Below are 18,478 nucleotides of genomic sequence, written 5' to 3' on the forward strand. Positions count from 1 at the left end.
TGGGGCCTTAAGTGATGGTGAGGTGAGGCAGCCATTGGGGTGAAGCTCTTTCCTTGCAATCCAGGTATCCCCCCTCAGATCAACAGTGCCCAAGACGGGCTGGCAATCCCCTCCCATTAACATTGACCACTGGAAAGGCATTCCACTGATTTCCCACCTGTTTCTAGAATCTTTCCACTCATCGTGCCACCTCAGGACTTTACCCGGTGCCTGGCAGACCCATTTGCACAGCTGGGGTAACCCTAAACAACACTGTTAGCAGCAGGCTGTTTCTCTCGCCTTTTTGCTGACTTTTAAGAACAACTTTGTATAGCAGGCTGAGCTGGGCTTCTGTTGCCTTGCGCATAGGCCCCTGCATCACCACTCTGCATGGTGTACATAGCACTCCTTCACTGCAGGGGACCTCTGTGCCCCCAGACAGGACGGATGCAAAGTATCCAGTTGAGAGATGGGAGGGGAAATCTGCCCATTTCCAGCTCGGGCAAGAGAGATTGAAGCTTCAGCAGGCCTGATGGTACAGATGGCTCTGGTTAGCTGCCTTGCCCAAACCAGATGGCTCACGTTGCAAACATTATGCTTTTGTTTGCACACACACACGCGCGCACACACACACTCACGCCATGCGCCCAAGCAAATTGGGAGCCCTACAGCTTTTGAGTTGTCAGGGCTGTCCACGTCATTAGATGTGTTGATAGCAGAAGGCTTTGCGCTGGGAATCTCAGCACCGCCCACTGTGAAATCCATCCACCAGAAAGCGCTATTTTTGCCTGCCCTGATTACCGCTTTCTTGACTGTCATGATGGGAAGCAGCAGCAGACAGAATGGCAAAGGCCCAGTCCACTCTCATGGCATCAAAACCCGCTGCTCAGAGATACCAGGCAGACATGGGGTGTGACTCATGAGATGGGGAGGGTTTCATAGCTCAGTCAGCTGTTCAAAGCCAAAGTTCCAGTAGTAACTTTGAAAGTGCTACTGTCTTGCAGGGCAATGTTCCCTCTCATCTTCTCCATCCCTGTGCAGAATGAATTTTGTTACATGCACTGAGGCATGCAAGAATGTGCACCACCAGTAGAAACAAAAGCCTAGCTGTGGGTGCTCGGCTAACCAGCTGGGTGGCATTTGAATCTCTCCTGAGCAGCCACACAAGTACATCGCTTACAGGGAACGCTGTTGCTGGGTCTTTGGAGTTGTGGGGGGTGAATAGGGCCGGGGCCGGAATGTGTCTGGAAAATGCGTCTCATGCCCCATTTCCAGAGATAGTCCCCTCAGGTGAGGAAGATGGCTCTGCCTCTCTCCAAGCTATCCCTGTTGAGGGGTGAAGCAGGATATGAGCCCATTAAGGTCGTGCCTGAGGGGAACCAGGAGGCATCATCCTGAATCCGCTTTTCCCACTAGAGGAACCAGGAGTGGTCTGTGGAGGTTTCTCCCCCTGCTGAGGGGGAATAAGAGTGGAATAGCAGCCAGCCAGGGAGACCTGGTAAAGAACCAGCAGGAGGAGGAGGAGAAGGAAAGGCTAGTGAGGTACTGGACTTGTTGTGCAGAATTGGAACATGTGCCTAGCCAGTGGAAAGGCTGGCCCATCCTGGCCCCATGTCGCATGAGAATGGAGCCCAGCCCACAGACAGCCCAAGGAGCTTGGCTTGTGAAATCGAACGACTCTTGTGAAGGAAAAGGGGCCTGTCCACGAAGGCGCACAAGAGAGGCAGCTGCTGGGACTGGCTTGGAGGCCGGGTTCCACAAGCTAGCGGAGGAGTAGCAACAAGATTTCCTTCAGATGCCGGGTCAGCACCACCGAGCATCACAAAGCGGGAGGAAAATCTGGCTATGGGGGACTGAGGCCCAGCATAGAATGGAGGCCGGGAAAGCGATCCGAGAATCAAGCCAAAGCAATTTCTCCTTTGGAACAGAACTTTGCGCCAAAGCAGGGCCTGCTGTCCAGACCAGCACCTACCCCCGCTTTGTGTAGCACTCAGCTCTCCTCTTGAGGTCATCCTTGGCTATGGCTACACTTTGGCTATGTCTACACTGTCGCGATCTTGCACCAAAGATATGCAAATGAGGCTAAGCGTGGAATATCGCTGAGCCTCATTTGCATATCTGAAGTGCCATTTTGCGAAAGAGACTCTTGCGCCAAAAGGAGCTGTCTATACTGCCCTTTCTTGCACAAGAAAAACCCTCTTGCGCAATGCTGCTACGCTGATTATTTTCAGGCATAACGGCATTGCGCAAGAGGGCTTTTCTTGCGCAAGAAGGGGCAGTGTAGACAGCAAAAATGGAGGCTCATTATATATGCAAATGAGGCTCGGCGATATTCCACGCTTAGCCTCCTTTGCATATCTCTGGCGCAAGATCGTGACAGTGTAGACATAGCCTATGAGTTTTGCCACAAGAGCGTATGCAAATGAAGCACAGATTAGCATTTTCTCGTGCTTCATTTGCACAATCTCTTCCAATCCATTTTTGTGCAAAAACAAGCAGTGTGAATGTTTCCTTTTTGTGCAAAAACCCCTTTTTCTGCAAGATCAATATATCTCCTTTTTTGAGGCATAAGGATCTTGCAGGAAAAGGGGGTTTTTTGTGCAAAAAGGAAACATCCACACTGCTTGTTTTTGCGCAAAAACAGATCGGAAGATATTATGCAAATGAAGTACAAGAAAATGCAAATCTGTGCTTCATTTGCATAGGCTCTTGTGGCAAAACTCATAGGCTGCGTCTAGACTAGCATGATTTTGCAAAAATACTTTTAACGGAAAAGTTTTTCCGTTAAAAGTATTTCTGCAAAAGCGCATTTAGATGGGCACAAATGCTTTTGCGTAAAAAGTGCTTTTGCGCAAAAGCATCCGTGGCCAGTCTAGATGTGATTTTGCGGAAGAAAGCCCCGATCGCCATTTTAGCCATCGGGGCTTTTTTGCGCAAAACAGTTCTTCCCTGTCTACATTGGCCCTCTTGCGCAAGTATTCTTGCGCAAGAGGGCTTTTTCCCACGCGGGAGCACAAAAGCATTTGCGCAAGAAACACTGATTTTGTACATTACGAAGTCAGTGCTCTTGCGCAAATTCAAGCAGCCAGTGTAGACAGCTGCCAAGTTTTTGCGCAAAAGCAGCTGCTTTTGCGCAAAATCTTGCCAGTCTAGACACGCCCATAGTGTAGCTGTAGCCCCTGTGGGCACTATCCATGCCTCTGCATTAGGGCTCTGCTCCAACCTGCACATGGGTCATGCCAAAGAAGTTACATCCTTCCTGGCACGTGCATGTGGAAGCATCCAGAGCCGCCTCGCCTTGCAGATGGGAAGGAGGCCTGTTGTGTCTTCCTCCCTGTACCCTGTAAAATCTTCTTGGGCAAATCCACCCTCATCTGTATCCATCTGGAAAGCCCAGAGTGCAGTGAGGTGCATGAAGTTCTTTATTTTAGCATGCAGGAATTTACCGGTCTGAATCAGACCACAGATGGAGCAGAATGCTTCCGAAAGGTTACGGAGATGTGGCGCTAGGGTTTTTGTTCCCCTCATTATAGACACGGGCCAACTTGGCTCTGGATCTGGCCTCTCACACACACTGGGTTTGTTGAAGTTTGGTTTGGGGCCTGACTCTGACTTTACCATGTTGGCTCAGGAGACTATTGGCCAGTCACCAGTTGCTGACACTTGAGAGGAAGGCAGAAATGCCCCATGCTTGGCCAAGTGTGCACCGCTACACCTCGAGACGGGAAAAAATTCTTTCTTGGTCCACACACCCATCACAATGTACTTTGCAGAATGTCTCGCAGGGCGAGCTGTGTTAGGCTGTATATTTAACAAGCAGTCCTGTAGCACCTTAGAGATTAACACATACAGATTTATATGTTAATCTCTAAGGTGCTACAGGACTGCTCGTTGTTTTTGCAGAATGAGATTGTGTTAGTCCTGCCCTAACATGTACACTGTAACTGAGGCTCCATTGGCACTCACGGATGTACATTATAATTGGTCATCCGATGAGCCACCCTGTCACGGGGCGGACACTCACCGCCACGGCACCTCCTGCTGGTAGCACTGGGAATTAGCTCATAAGCCCACCAGGTGCCTCCCTCTGGCTGTTGTCTCCCCGTGTCCTCACCCCATGCTCTCCATTCCAGACCCACATCACTCCCCGACCATGGAGTGCTCTTCAGGACACTGCCCTCCGACAGTGCCCACTCCAATGTCTCTTGGCCCTCTTCCAGGGGGAGTTCATCAGTCCCTGCACTCCGGGGTCCTCCCCTCCCAGGGAACCCCTAATTCGCCCCACACCCACCTTGCCACAGTGACCCACTGCTAGTCGTCATCTATCCCCTCACCTCAGGGGCAAACTGCAGTCTGGAATGGCCACTCATCATTGGCCAGGAGATGTGAACCTGCTGCCTTCTGTGATCCTGGCTGCCCCCCTGCAGCCCTACGACTCTCAGGCCTTGCTTCAGGCTCTGAAGCCTGGCAGTGAGGTCAGACCAGAGCTCCCCCGCCCTGCCTGCCTTTCCCCAGCCATGCTCTGTCTTGGGATGCCTCTAAGCTTCCTTAGCAGCCAGGTCCTTCTTGCTCCCCAGCTATAGCAAGTGTGTCTCCCTTCCTCCCTCCAGGAGCCCTTATTTATACAGCCCCCAGCTGGGCCCTAATTGGCAGTCTCTGCCTCAGCTGCTGGCTTTGCTCTCAGCCCTCACCCAGGGCTGGGTTTTAACCTTAAAGAGCCAGTGAGGGGCAGACGCCCTGTCACACACCCTTTTAAAAAATCCAGCCACCACTTGTTAGGTCCGGTGGGGTTTCCCCCTCCTCTTCAAACCTGGAACAGTTTGGGAACATGGGTCTATCATAGAATCCTAGAACTGGAAGAGACCTCGGGAGGTCCAGCCCCCCTGCCCTCACGGCAGGACCAAGCACCATGTAGATCATCCCTGACGGGTCTGTCTAACCTGCTCTTAAGTATCTCTAGTGATGGAGATTCCACAACCTCCCTAGGCCATTTATTCCAGGGCTTACATTCACCGACTCCAGATAACAACCGCTGCGAGATGACTGCCTGTTCCTTGCTCAGCCCTACAGGTGCGCCAGAGAATGAGCGGTACGGAACGTCACCTCCCATCAAACAGGGCTCACTGCGGTGCTCCTCCAGTGCTACCAGGCAGAGCAAGGAAGAGGGGACCAGCTTAAAATGCAAAGCCAGCAGGGTAAGTCTGTTTGCGTTATTTACCGTTTTCCCTTTGAGGTTCTTATCTCTTGACTTTTATAGTCCCATTGTCACAGCCGGTGGGGGCTTGTACAGAGACAAGTGAAAAACTGGGCAGGCGGCATGCTTCTCAACTACCCTAGGAGAGAGAGCTTTGCGCAGATAAAAATTTGTATCCGCATCTGTCGCTGCAAAAAATGAGCCACGGCTCTTTGCATCGCCATCCTCGGAAGTGGATACCTGCGGATATAAAGTAGATAGCCACAAATTTGCAGGGTTCTAGATAAAAAATGTGTATCTGTGTCCGCAGTCGTGTTTGCAAAAACGAGCTGCAGATGTCTGCATCCACACCCAGGGACGCGGATACCCGTGGATATAAAGTAGATATCTGCAGATCTGCAGGACTTTGCTAATAGACCTCTCTGCCTTTTTCCCCCCACTGATAATGACTATTATCAGCCGGGTGTGTGAGTAAAGTTATTAAGCAGCATAATGCAAGATGGGTGACAATAAATCATATTCTTTAAGGTAATTAAATTGCACGGCAAAGCCTTTTTGCGTCCAATGAAACTTGGCATTCTTAAGCCTGGAATTTGTGACGAGTGGCTCAATAACAAGACAATTATAACTTGTACAGGATGGGCCGTTTAATCACCAAGTCCAGATTACCTTGTCCCAGCTGGAAATGACTGATTTTCTGCTCGGAGTTGTCATTTCATCTCCGTGATAATTGGGGATGTGAATACCCAGAAGAGACATATGTGCGCTAATGAGATAATCAATCGCATTCATTTTAAAATTATGTATGTGAGCTTAGAAATACTCTAAATAAAATAACCTTAGAAATACTCTGACACAGATAGATGCTGGGCCAGCTGTCTGCCTGAGGCATCCAGCACAATGCATCCAAAGACTCAAAGCTTTCTCTAGAAATGTCAAGGGAGGGCAGGTGCAGCACTTTTGTAGGGTTAGTATTTTATGCTGCTTTCTAGCGACCCTTACTGGCCAGTATTAGGAACTCCATTGACTGGCAGTGGCTATAAGGAGGGATCATGCTGACACATGGGCTGGAATCGCAGCTGATCCAAAGTAAAATCTTTCCTCTGATGCTGTCCTGATTAACACCGACAGAGGAACTGGCTCCGTGTTTTTAGGATTAAAGGGGAAATACTGGGGGATTTCAAAACCGGTTTTGAACATAAGAACGGCCGTACTGGGTCAGACCAAAGGTCCTTCTAGCCCAGTATCCTGTCTGCTGACAGTGGCCAGAACCAGGTGCCCCAGAGAGGATGGACCGAAGACAATGATCAAGCGATTTGTCTCCTGCCATCTCTCTCCAGCCTCTGACAAACAGAGGCCAAGTACACCATTTTATCCCCTGGCTAATAGCCTTTTATGGACCTAACCTCCATGAAATTATCTAGCTTCTCTTTAAACTCTATTATATTTCTAGCCTTCACAGCCTCCTCTGGCAAGGAGTTCCACAGGTTGACTACACGCTGTGTGAAGAAGAACTTTCTTTTATTAGTTTCAAACCTGCTACCCATTTAAAACCATGCCCTCTCCCCCTCCCCCGCACTGCCCCATCCTCTTCCTTAGGAATAACAGAGAACAATGAGTAGTCCCTGAGGGAGGCCACGCCATGGTTGTTTGGAAGTACAGCGCAGGATGCAAACTGTGTAAACATATTTCAAGCCTCAATGTGAGGCTACAATTAGAGAAGCTGTTTTCTAAAGTGGGAGGAATCCCCTCTGAACAGTAACTATCAAAATGCCACCCTGGAACGTCCCTGTTTACTGTAGCTCAGTACTTGAGGTTAGATTCGCCCAGTTTACAAGCACAAGAGTATAATCTCTCTATATTTTAGAAGTTAGTGTGTCTGTCTGTGTGTCCGTCTGTGAGTCTGTTTGTTCAAGAAGTCCTCCTAAATGGCAAAAGCTAGGACCACCACATTTGGTAGGCAGCTTCCTCTTATCAAAGCAAAGTCAGAGTTTGGTTCTGCCCGGAAAATGGGACGTGCCTGGAATCTGATTGTTTTCCATAACGTAGAAAGGGAGGGGGGAAGAGAGAGGAGGGATGTGGTCCTCACAGTCACCACTGTGGGCAGCAAGTGCAGGAGAGAGCTATCCTACAGTGGTCACGGAGGGCAGCAGCACCACCAATGACGTGGCCAGCTGGGGATGGGGCTCAGCCATCTTGCCTGGTGGCCTCCCTGGATAAAATCCTTCCCTCCCATCCCACCACCCCACTGATGCAGCCCTCTCCCCCCACAGGAGCATCACCAGGGCCAGCCACCCACAGAACCCACCGCGCACCCCCACCCCAGGGCCAGCCTGTGCAGACCTCCCCCTTTCACCCAATCCCCACCTGGATCAGGGAGTGCCAGCAGGGAAGGCTTGTGCGCCTCCCCCCCTTCTCCTTCTGGGCCCAGGAAACACCAGTCGGGGAGATCTGCATGGTACCCCCTTATCCCCATCCCATGAGCTGGGCCCAGGGAGCCCTAGTCCAGAAGAGGCCTGTGCAGCCCCAACCCCGGGCTGGCTCCACACTGCAAACCCCGGGTGGGGCCCCACCCCCTCTGTCCCTGAGCTGGGCCCCTCTTCTCCCCCCCTCGGCCAGACCTGGGCAGGGCTGAGTCAGCCCTAGTAAATTCCTAACTGCCACCCTTGCCAACTGAAGGCCTAACTCTGCCGTCTTGACTCACGCTGCCTCTGGAGAGCCAAGGGGAGTAAGATCAAACCAGGGAGCCAGATCTGCGGGGCAAAGACGAGCCAGATGGGGAGTCACTTTCCTGCTTATGTCTTGCTTTTTCTTGCTCAGCACAAATGCAGCCCTGCTAGCCTGACTCAAGCGCACAGGCTCGTCTCCTCCTAGACCAGCCAATCCAGCTCCTGGGGAGTGAGCTGGATTGGGCCCTGTCTCGGGACTCAACAGAGGTCCGTGCCATTTTGATGACTGAATCCTGATGAACTCTAGTGGTGCAAGAGGCAGAACTCATAGGAGGTGTCAGGCCGGGCCAGATCCTCAGCATGTGTAACTCAGCGTCGCTCCCTTGGTTCCAGTGGAGCGGTGCTGGCTTACACCAGACAAGGATCTTGCCCTCGGGGGTGTGTCTACTCTGCAATTAAGAGCCCTGTGCAAGTCTCTACAGAGCCCAAGTCAGTTGGCAGGGGCCAGCTGCAGGTTTTTAATTGCAGTGTTGGTGGGGCGATGCAAGGGGCCACACGCCCTCCCAAGCGCCATGGGTAGGAGGAGCAAGGGGCCAGCCAGCAGACTGTGGGGCCAGAATCCCTGGACTTCTGAGGGTGGGGGCCTGGCACCAGCAGCAGGGGTCCACACACACACCCCGCACTCACCGGCAGCGGTGGGGGAAGTGGAACAACACAGCCCCAGCCCACTCTGCTCTCCTGGTGCATCACTGGGGGAGGGGCAGGACCACCCCCACACCCACTGGTGGGAAGAGGAGTGACGTGGCCGGAGGAGCAGAGCAAGGTGGAGTCTGAGATGGAGGGGGATTGTCCTGGCTCATCCCCGAGCTTGGGGGGGTGTTACGTGGCTGGTGACCCCTTTGTCACCCCTCACCAGTCACCCCTGAGTGTCCACATACCCTCAGATTCCAAAGTGAGCTTTCAGTGCTGGCAATTAGAAAAACAACCCTTCGATGTACATACTGAGTCCGTTTGGATCCAGAAGCTCTTGACGGCTGCAACTCCGCAGCGACGATGTCGTTACAATCCAACTTCTGACTGAAAGTGGATTTTGACTGAGCTTCCGGTCGGTTCTTGAGTAAACCGCTCTGGTGCCCCCCCTCGCTCCAGGGCCTTGGTGTGCATCCTGCCTCTTTCACCCCATGCCAATATTGTCCTCCGCTTCTTCTGCTTTCATTTGCAGCTCCCCCTGGGGAAAATCGGAAGGGGATTCAGCGGGAAAGACCCTGATTTCCATGACGACTACGGCTCTCTCAAAAACGAAGAGTGCTGTGAGGAGCTGAAGCTAAGCAGGCCCGAGCAGTGCCGCTTAGAACGCTTTGGTAGCCTGGAAGTCACCAATGTGTAATGAACTGGACTGTCCAGGCAAGACAGGACTCGCTGAAATCGGCAGGAACATTGACCCGGAAAGGGGAAGGAATCCGGAAGAGAGAGACTGAAACACACGCTTCTTTGGTTGTACATATTGTAGCCGTTGCTAGAGGAAACGTTCAAATCTAACATGTGGCATGTCTTTGTCAAAAGTGTCTGCATTGTGTTAACACTGGGGGACCCAGCTAAATCCAGTATCGATCCCCTATAGCAGAGGTGAGGTACCTATAGCCCGGGGGTCAGATTTGGCTCCCAGCATGTTTGGATCTGGCCCCCTGAGGCTCTGGGATCCCCCCCTCCTGCATTAGGGAGCCGGTGATGGTGCTCTAGCCCTGCGGCCCTCTCCCAGCCAGACCCCACACCTCCCCTTCCACTCCTGCATCCTACCACCTGCTCAGCCCCATCAACCCCCAACTCATGCCTGCACCTTCCTTCCTGCCCAGACCGCACATCCAAAGCCCACTTCCCACATCCCGGCTCCTTCCCACACACTTAACTCCTCATTTTTGGCCCCACCCCAGCGTGTAGGGGGGGCCCCACAAAATCTACCAGCCTGGGCCCCTCTAGGCACTGATGTATGACAGGAATGTGGGGAGTGTCTTTCTCCTTCTCAGTTGGGGGGTGTTGGGGCTCTTTTTTTTTTTCTTCAATTTTATGTGGCCCCGGTCTGATTTTTCTGTGGTCAGCGGCCCCTGACCCAAAAGCGGCCCCTGACCCCACCTCTGCCCCATAGGAAACGCGTTCCAGCAAGCATTCCAGAAACTGTTCAGAGAAGAACCGGCCCCTCTAGGAAATGGTAGCAATGGCCAGCCAATGACCGGACTGATCCATTCTTCTCTCTGGGTGGGCCCCCACAAATACATGGACTGTGAGACGGCCAGCTTGAACCAGGCAGGAACCACCCGCCCCGGGGAGATGGCTTCTAGTTGTCATGACCCAGCATTAGCCCGTCAGCTTTGTCTGTCGCGTTAGCATCACACTGGGGAGGAAGGATAGAAAGAGAAGAGGAAACCTGAGGAGAAGAAGAAATTCAATGAATGAAAAACAACATTGGAACGGGGGGGGGGGGGGGAGACTGGAAGGGCATGGCCCTTTGGGGCCCCCTCCATGCTGTCACAGACCTTCATTATGCAAAGTGGCAGGCCTGCCTATGTGGGGAGACAAAGGGGCCAGTTCCCCGGGGACCGGCAATTCACAGGGGCCCGGGGCTCCCGGCTACTGTGACAGCGGTAGCGACCGGAGCTCTGGGCCCTTTAAATTGCCGCTGGAGTGCCATACTGCATGCTCTGTGCAGCTTTGAGGGCTGAGGGGAGGGATTAATGCTGTGGTTTGGGTGGTGCTGAGGGCTGGCTGCCCCACTGTGCCCCTTCCACCCAAGGCTACACTCCTTCCACGGCATGGAGCTGCTCCCCTTTCTTTCCCGGGGCCCGCGGATGCTGTCAGCTCCCCTGCCAACTGGTGAACACCTGCTGGCAGCACTCGACACTCATTGAGATGAATAGGAAGTGAGGCAGTTAAACACCTCCCACTCAGGACCTGGAAGGATCAGGCCCTTGCTTTGTTCTCCCGTGCATAGCTCCTGCAGCGAGCAGGACTTCAGCCCTACCGTGGATAGGTTAGGTGGTAATGTCAGGCGAGGGCAGTGCTCCTGTCATCTGAGCATTTGTGCAGCAAGAAAGCAAACACCTGACTCAGCTCTCAGCTTCTGGGAGACTCGCAGCTTCCAAAATTGAGAGAGAGCATCTGTAGGAGCAGCCCTGTCCTTTCAGCCTGCAGTGCCGGTGATTTCACAAACGCGGGCATGCTTAGTCAGTGCCCGGCTGGGATATCTGCTTGGAAGCACCTGCTGCTGCCAGAAGCAACGCTGGTGAGTCCATAAGTGACAGTGCGAACCAGTGTCTCAGCACGGCATGAGGGACATTTGATGGGGGGAGGAGAAGAGCTCAGAGAGCTTTTTACAAAGCTAAAGAGAGGCTTGGTTCTGATATCTTGTCTGATTCAAACCTTGCTAGACACATTCGAGCTTCTTATAATAGTTCCCTTCCCTCCCTACGAATGATTGTTTAGACAAGTATGGCATAGAATGGCTGCTGTCTTCCTCCCCAGAGGTGGATGCATTTCAGCAGTGGCAAAGCAATCCCTTCACTGCAGTCTGTAAAGCACTTTGGGGACTCTCTGGATCAATGCTGCTGTACTGTTATCGTGGTGGTCTTACTGTGGTACGATTGTTGCTATAAATTCCTGAGTACAAAGGATGTGTTAGTTCTCTTATTAGAAAGAAGTCATGGGAGCTCATGCGGGCTCTGTGTTCTACGTCAATGTTTTCTTTTGGTGAAACATATTGTCGGGCAGGCAGCTGTTGTAGTTTTTTTTTTATTCTGAGATCATCATTACACATAATGGCCTAACTCAGGGGTGGCCAACCCGTGGCTTGTGAGCCACATGTGGCTCTTCAAAGAAAAAATTGCGACTCCCGCACCCGCACCTGAGCTCCCGCACCCACGGCTGTTCTACGTTCCCCTGCTCTGACCTTTTTTCCTTGTCTGGTCAGGGCACCACTTGTGGCAGCAAGATCTGACGTTGCGGCCGACAGAAGCCTGCATGGGCTACACATGGCTGTTAAAGGGACAGCAATGTGGTTGTTTGTTTGTTTGTTTTTCTCAACAGTGTCTTTCCCTCGGCTCTTTGTGGTGTATCCACCACTATTTTGGCTCTTTGTCTGTAACCACTCCTGGCCTACCTCCTCAGCTCTGCTAGTTTCCACCATCTAAGGGTCTGGCCCAGTACAGTCCCGCAGCTTGCTCAAAGCTCCACAAAGAGGAAAGATCAATTTCACACTTTTAAGGCCACGAAGTAGATGTCAGACAATAGTCTGTCAATGCAGCTCTCTGGAAAACGGAGATGAAGAGATTCCCTGGCACCGCAAGGTTCATTAGCATGAATGGCAAAAAATGAAAGGCGGGGAGAAGATCAGGAAGCTGGCATATGAAACTCAAATCTCTATGTGAAGGAGAACACCACTTACACTCATATTTCCTGCTTAAATATCTCTCTCTCTCTCAGGTATTGAGCAGGACAAACAGGTATTTAGAAAAAGGAATATTAAATATGCTGTGCTAAATTCTGATCTCAACTCACAGACATGTAGCGACACAGTCATGGGAGCCAGCGCCTCCGAAAATCAGGCTGAATATGGATTTAGGAACCATCAGATCAACTAACGTACTAGACACAGCATTTGCTTAGGGCAGAGATGGGGAACCTCAGGCCTGGGAGCTGGATGCAGCCCCTGGCTTGCTTGGATCCGGCCCCCAAGGCTCAGGGCCCTCCCCCAGCTTTAGGGAGCCTGTGCTGGTGCTCCAGTCCTCCTGCTGCCCTCCACGGGGCTGGAGCACACAAAATTTACTATGCTGGCCCCCCCCAGGCTCTGGTGTGTGAGGGGAATATGGGCAGTGTCTTTCCCCTTCTCAGACAGGGGCCACAGTGAGGGTTTTTTTAACTTGTGTGTGGCCCTCGACTGATTTTTCAGTGGGTCAGTGACCCCTTACCCAAAAAGGGTTCCCCACCCCTGTGCTAGGGGCATATGCACCTAACTCCCATTGAATCGATGATGCTGTTGCTCAGTGATGATCTTTCATGCCTACCTGCATCATTGAGCACCCAAACAGCTTTAAAAATCTGGTCCATAGGCCCCAATTCAGCCTGTGAGCAATCCTGCTGATTTCCATAGGAGCACCTGTATGCTCAAACTTAGGTACCTGCGTAAGTATTTAGGTCTTAGGTGGCACATCAATCTTGTGTGTTTTCTGCGCAGGAGTGAATTTTGATTTCAGAGCCCAACTGCAGCTGCTCCATGGGCATGCTCCTGGAATTCAATGGGAAAACTCACATTTTTAGCTGGCTTTGCATCAGGCCCTCACACAATTCCTTAACGAAGGGCCTGATCATAAGCTTGCAACCAATGTGAGGTTTTTTCCATTGACATCAATGAATTTTGGATCAGGCACTTATGTTTTAATCCGATACTAAGATTTACTGAATTCTCTAGGAAAATCTGTTGTCCAAAGGCCAACTTTGCATTTAATGAGTGAGCTCCTTCAACAACCAAAAGAGACTATTTGGTGAGCGCGACGCTTCCATTTGCTCTTTCTCTATGAAAGGAACCTTGACTTGTGTGGCATGTGAACGCTATTTCAACATCATGGGTTTGTTCACTTATTGTTTTAGTAACCATGGGGAATGTATTGAGATGAGGAAAATGTTTGTAACCAATTTTCTCCACAAAAGTGTAACCTCAAAAACCATTCCACTTACTGAGTCACATACTATCCTACTCCTTTGTTGAGTACAGTGGCTTCAAATGTCCCTTTGAATAGCCTATTTGTTTACATGTTGAGAGCTCACCTGGGGACAATTTCCTTTGTTATCAGGAAGGTGTTTATCATCATATATTTGACTCTCCCGGAGCCCCAAAAGAGAGAGAAACCTGCCAGGGGCAAAGTAAGCAGCCCAAAGAGTCAAAGACTGGAGCTACCCTTAAAAATATATCAACAATTTTAAATTTATGGAGATTGCCTATCTCCTACAACTGGAAGGGACCTTGAAAGGTCATTGAGTCCAGTCCCCTGCCTTCACAGCAGGGCTACGTCTACACTGGCCCCTTTTCCGGAAGGGGCATGTAAATTTCACCTATCGTAGTAGGGAAATCCGCGGGGAATTTAAATATCCCCCACGGCATTTAAATAAAAATGTCCGCCGCTTTTTTCCGGCTTTTAAAAAAGCCGGAAAAGAGCGTCTACACTGGCCCCGATCCTCCGGAAAAAGCGCCCTTTTCCGGAGGCTCTTATTCCTACTTCAAAGGTTGGCATGATCTTATTCAAAGTAGGAATAAGAGCCTCCGGAAAAGGGCACTTTTTCCGGAGGATCGGGGCCAGTGTAGACGCTCTTTTCCGGCTTTTTTAAAAGCCGGAAAAAAGCGGCGGACATTTTTATTTAAATGCCGCGGGGGATATTTAAATCCCCCGCGGATTTCCCTACTACGATAGGTGAAATTTACATGCCCCTTCCGGAAAAGGGGCCAGTGTAGACGTAGCCCAGTAGTATAGATATAGGATGAAAGAAGCTATTTCGATATCATGCAAATGAACTAGGATACACATCAGACAGTTGTACTGCTCGGGCGGGGAGGGAGGTGGAAGAGCAGACAATGGAGAGGAGGGCACATAGCAAAGGCTCCGTAAGGACAACAGAGCTGATTCTGTCCTTTGATATGTGTGAGTCCCAGTGGCTTAAGGGAGGAGAAAGCCACTGGTAATGGGCCACAGAGAGACAAGCAAGGAGGAGGAGTAAATCTGTTTCAAAAGGCAGAGTTGAGAGAGATGAGAAAAAACAAACTGGGTCTAGCTAAATCAATCGTACATATAGGAATCATGGCTCCTGCCAAATGCAGACAGCTCTGTGGAGAAAGGCAACAGGTGTTTAACAGAATATAAGTGTAGGGAGAAAGCATGTAATCACTACATGGGAATTTGGCAAGGAAATATCACTTAATGTTCCAATAGACACTTCTGTTATTTCATGCTTGGTACAGGTTGCATCTCTTGGGTCTAATTTTCATCAGTACGGCCTAGTTTTCTTTCACTGTTATAAAAGTGATAGCAGGGTCAGCTCTCAACATTCCCTTCCAATTGTTACAGAGCTGACTTGGCTTCGGTCCACTGTCTCTAAAAACATCCAGCCTTGGATGATAATCAGCTTTACCGAACAGGAGCAGAATGGGAAACTGAGAGCACAAGGAGCTTATTTACTCTTCGCTTTGTTGCCAGCTTTCAGAGCACCACTCAGGAATTGCTAGGCATTAATCACACATTTGGAAAGAAACTCAGCAGAATCTGAAGTATTAATTAAGTGCATACTTTCAGTCTGACAGTTAATGGTCACATTTTTGATGGACCAAATACCAATTTAAATGCATAAGTTCTCAAAATTAGTAACATTGCAAATGAATAAAATGTATGTTGTGTCTTCCTCTATGGCTAGTCCATGTAGCACATGTAACAGTCCACTACCGCTGCCAGCTAGTGGAGCTGCTCCTATAGATCAGGTTGGCATGATCCAACAGCCCTCATAAATACTACATAACCAGTTAGGAGAGGAAACGCAGATTCAGAGATATAGCTATATTCAGGGAGGTAGATCAAGTTCTGGGCTTTAATGCTTGGCGTTCTGAGTAGAGCAGTGGGAGAATGGAAGTTCCATTTTGTGCAGAATTTTGAGATTTCTAAATTTAAAGCTTCATTCCAAACAGGAGCAAAACAGAAAACTCTGACATTTTCTGTGATGGAAAATTCCAGGGGGGAAATAGTTTCAGGTCACTCGAAACATTTCATTTTGACAAATGGAAATGTTTCACTGCAATATATAATAAAATGCAAAATCAAAACAAAGTCATTTCAAAACAAAAGTTTAAATCACTTGTTCCAAAAAAAGGACAAACCCAGAAATGTACATTCTCTGAACTATTTCCCCGTTTCCTTCCTGAACAAAATTCTAGTAGAATTGATTCAATTTCCCAAAATGTTTCAATTTTGCTGGAAATGCATAGTTCCGAAGGAGTATGGTTCCATCAAAGTTTCTCTGACCAGCCCTACTTCTGAGTTCAGACCCTTGGATTGAGCAATGGTGGCATTTGTTACCTCCAGACTGGACTTCCAAAGTGCTGTGCATGGAGGATTTCCCTACCTGCACCCCAAGAAGACATCATCCTGACGAAAACTTGGGATAAAGGAATTTTGCTCACAACAAAAATCCTGACGTGATTTCCCCAGTCTGAAGGCTGCCATCTTGAAATCATACCCTAACATGACACAACTATCCAGAGTGAAGAAACAAGAAGGGGTGTATAGCCCTGCACTCCTTAAGTCATGGCAATGCTCCCATTGATGCTTGGCTTCCAGGGAGTGATTTGCATGAGTACATTTTGGATGGGCAGGATGGACCTTCACCTAATCAATGGAGGCAGTACTGCCTGCTTTGTTGTCTGACAAAAATCTTGCCTGCCAATTCATGCTAAGAGCGAATTAAAGCAGTAACAAGCCCCAGAAATTGGAAGCAACCCAGATCCACCAGTGAGTCAGAGGCCAACTGGTGTGGGGCTGATGGCTCATGGTTACGTGCTGGGTTGGGCTTGTCTTGTTTTACTTGGGAAGAAGATTAAGAACTGGGAGGGGGAGGGAGGCAAGAGCCTGTAGTTCCATAAAGAAAGAATTTGTCTAGGCAACCCTGTGGAACACACAGGCTACGTCTACACTGGCATCCTTTTCCGGAAATGCTTAAAACAGAACAGTTTTCCGTTATAAGTATTTCCGGAAAAAACGCGTCTATATTGGCAGGATGCTTTTCCGGAAAAGCTCTTTTGTAATTTTCGCAATCGGGACTTTTTTGCGGAAAACACTACTGTGCTGTCTACACTGGCCCTTTTCCGGAACAGTTTTCCAGAAAAAGGACTTTTGCCCGAACGGGAGCAGCATAGTATTTCCGGAAAAGCAGCTGATTTCTTACAGTAGATCGTCAGTGCTTTTCCGGAAATTCAAGGGGCCAGTGTAGACAGCTGGCAAGTTATTCCGGAAAAGCGGCTGATTTTCCGGAATAAGTGGCCAGTGTAGACACAGCCACTGTGTCCTAGTTTCACCTCTAGAGGTAGAGGGGTTGTAATTTGCACCCTTTGGTGTCACAGTGGTCAGCGGCATCACACTCTCCCATTTCCAGGGGATTCTGCTTCTAGGCAGCTTTCAACTCCGCTCGACCCCGCTGGAAGCACGATGTACTGACTCAGGGTCGGGAACGGGGTGTGACTAAAAGTAGGTGATTTGATGAACGCCGCTGGGTTCATATGCACAGGAAACTGCCGTCTGACTTTTAAGGCCTTAAGCAACAAGTAAAATCGAGTTCCTATGGACAAGCTGCAGGCAGGTCTCGTCTGATGAGACTTCAGCTCTTCTTTGGCCCCTTCCTCCCCCCCGGCATGAAAAGATGCAAATGAAAACACAGCCTCAGCTGATTCTGAGCCTTAGATATAATTTCTGAGCCCCACCAGAGTCAGTGGCCTTTCAGTGGAGTTTGGATTAAGGCCTTTAAAATCAAACAGCAGTATGATGCCACTAAATCAAATCCTTAATAACTGCAGCAGGATGGACGGTCCAAACTCTCTGGAAGAAAGCACTGCCACTAGACATAGATGCAAGTGATCATAAAAGGGTTGCCATGTTCCAAGCACCTAGCTGAAGATGGGGAATGCCATGCTGCCTCTGCATGTACAGACAGCCTGACTGCATAGTGCTGGGAGAGTTAAGATCCAGGCCTCCCTGCAGAATGGCAGTCAGGTGTGGCAAGCCCCAGTTAAGGGACACGTGCCGGTCAATGGGAGGTAAAACTGGACATAGTCTTAATCACCACACAGCTTGCCAAGTCAGCCAGCGTGAGCGATGCTGCACCGGTTCAGCTCCTAGACTGATCCAACTGGTCCTTCTTTTCCATTGGGTTGCCTGCCAGTCACAGGTTGGAACAGTTTAGGGCCAGGGTTTTTCATTTGGGCTTTGTATTATGCTGCAGAGGAGTGGTGAATAATTGGCACCATAGGTGGGCCTGGAAATTTCCCCACCCTATCCCTGCTCCAACTAACTTTGAACAATCCACAGCACTGTGGTGTGCTACCATAGAAAAACTGCAGCTATGATTTTGTTTTATGACATCAGGTCACAGACGGTACATGTTTATGAGACAGTGGTAGCTGGTAAGTGTGTCCCTGTGGCTCTATGTTTCCAAAGGGTATATTACCCCTTGCAAACCACAGGAACGAGAGGCCAATAGGCAGTTGCGTTACCTGCCCAAAGACTAAAAAAAAGCAACCTGCCATTGATTGAATGGGCTACACTATTCAGACAAAACTCTATGTGAATGGAAAATTGTATTGGCAGCAAAATCAACAAATGCTGCAAGTTTTTTTGCTAGTTCAGTAAAGAGAGGATTATACAAATGAGAGAAGAAATTGAGAAATGATTGTCCCACATATTAGGGCTGCTATTGATGGGTGGGATGGTCTCTCTATGGGAATCAGGCATAGCCCCATCTCTGACTAATTAGTTGCCTATCAAGGGATGAGATAAGATCAACAAGCAGCTTAGTTGGAGGCTGGGAGGGAGCTGTAAGGAGGGAGTTGCAGGAGATC

At 49.8% G+C, this 18,478-nt stretch overlaps 1 protein-coding gene across 8 annotated transcripts in view; it reads left to right on the forward strand.

The window, feature by feature from the left end:
* Positions 1 to 9,789, forward strand: part of KAZN (kazrin, periplakin interacting protein) — an 846,942-nt gene extending 837,153 nt beyond the window's left edge. For all 8 annotated transcript variants that reach the window (XM_075906495.1, XM_075906499.1, XM_075906496.1 and 5 more), the window contains 2 exons: positions 5,042 to 5,174; positions 9,065 to 9,789. In XM_075906495.1, coding sequence (XP_075762610.1) covers positions 5,042 to 5,174; positions 9,065 to 9,229 — 298 coding nt within the window. In that variant the 3' untranslated portion in view covers positions 9,230 to 9,789. The remainder of the gene's footprint in view (positions 1 to 5,041; positions 5,175 to 9,064) is intronic.
* The last annotated feature ends 8,689 nt before the right edge of the window (positions 9,790 to 18,478 follow it).

Source organism: Pelodiscus sinensis, chromosome 23 (assembly GCF_049634645.1).
Source record: "Pelodiscus sinensis isolate JC-2024 chromosome 23, ASM4963464v1, whole genome shotgun sequence".
Taxonomy (NCBI): domain Eukaryota; kingdom Metazoa; phylum Chordata; order Testudines; family Trionychidae; genus Pelodiscus; species Pelodiscus sinensis.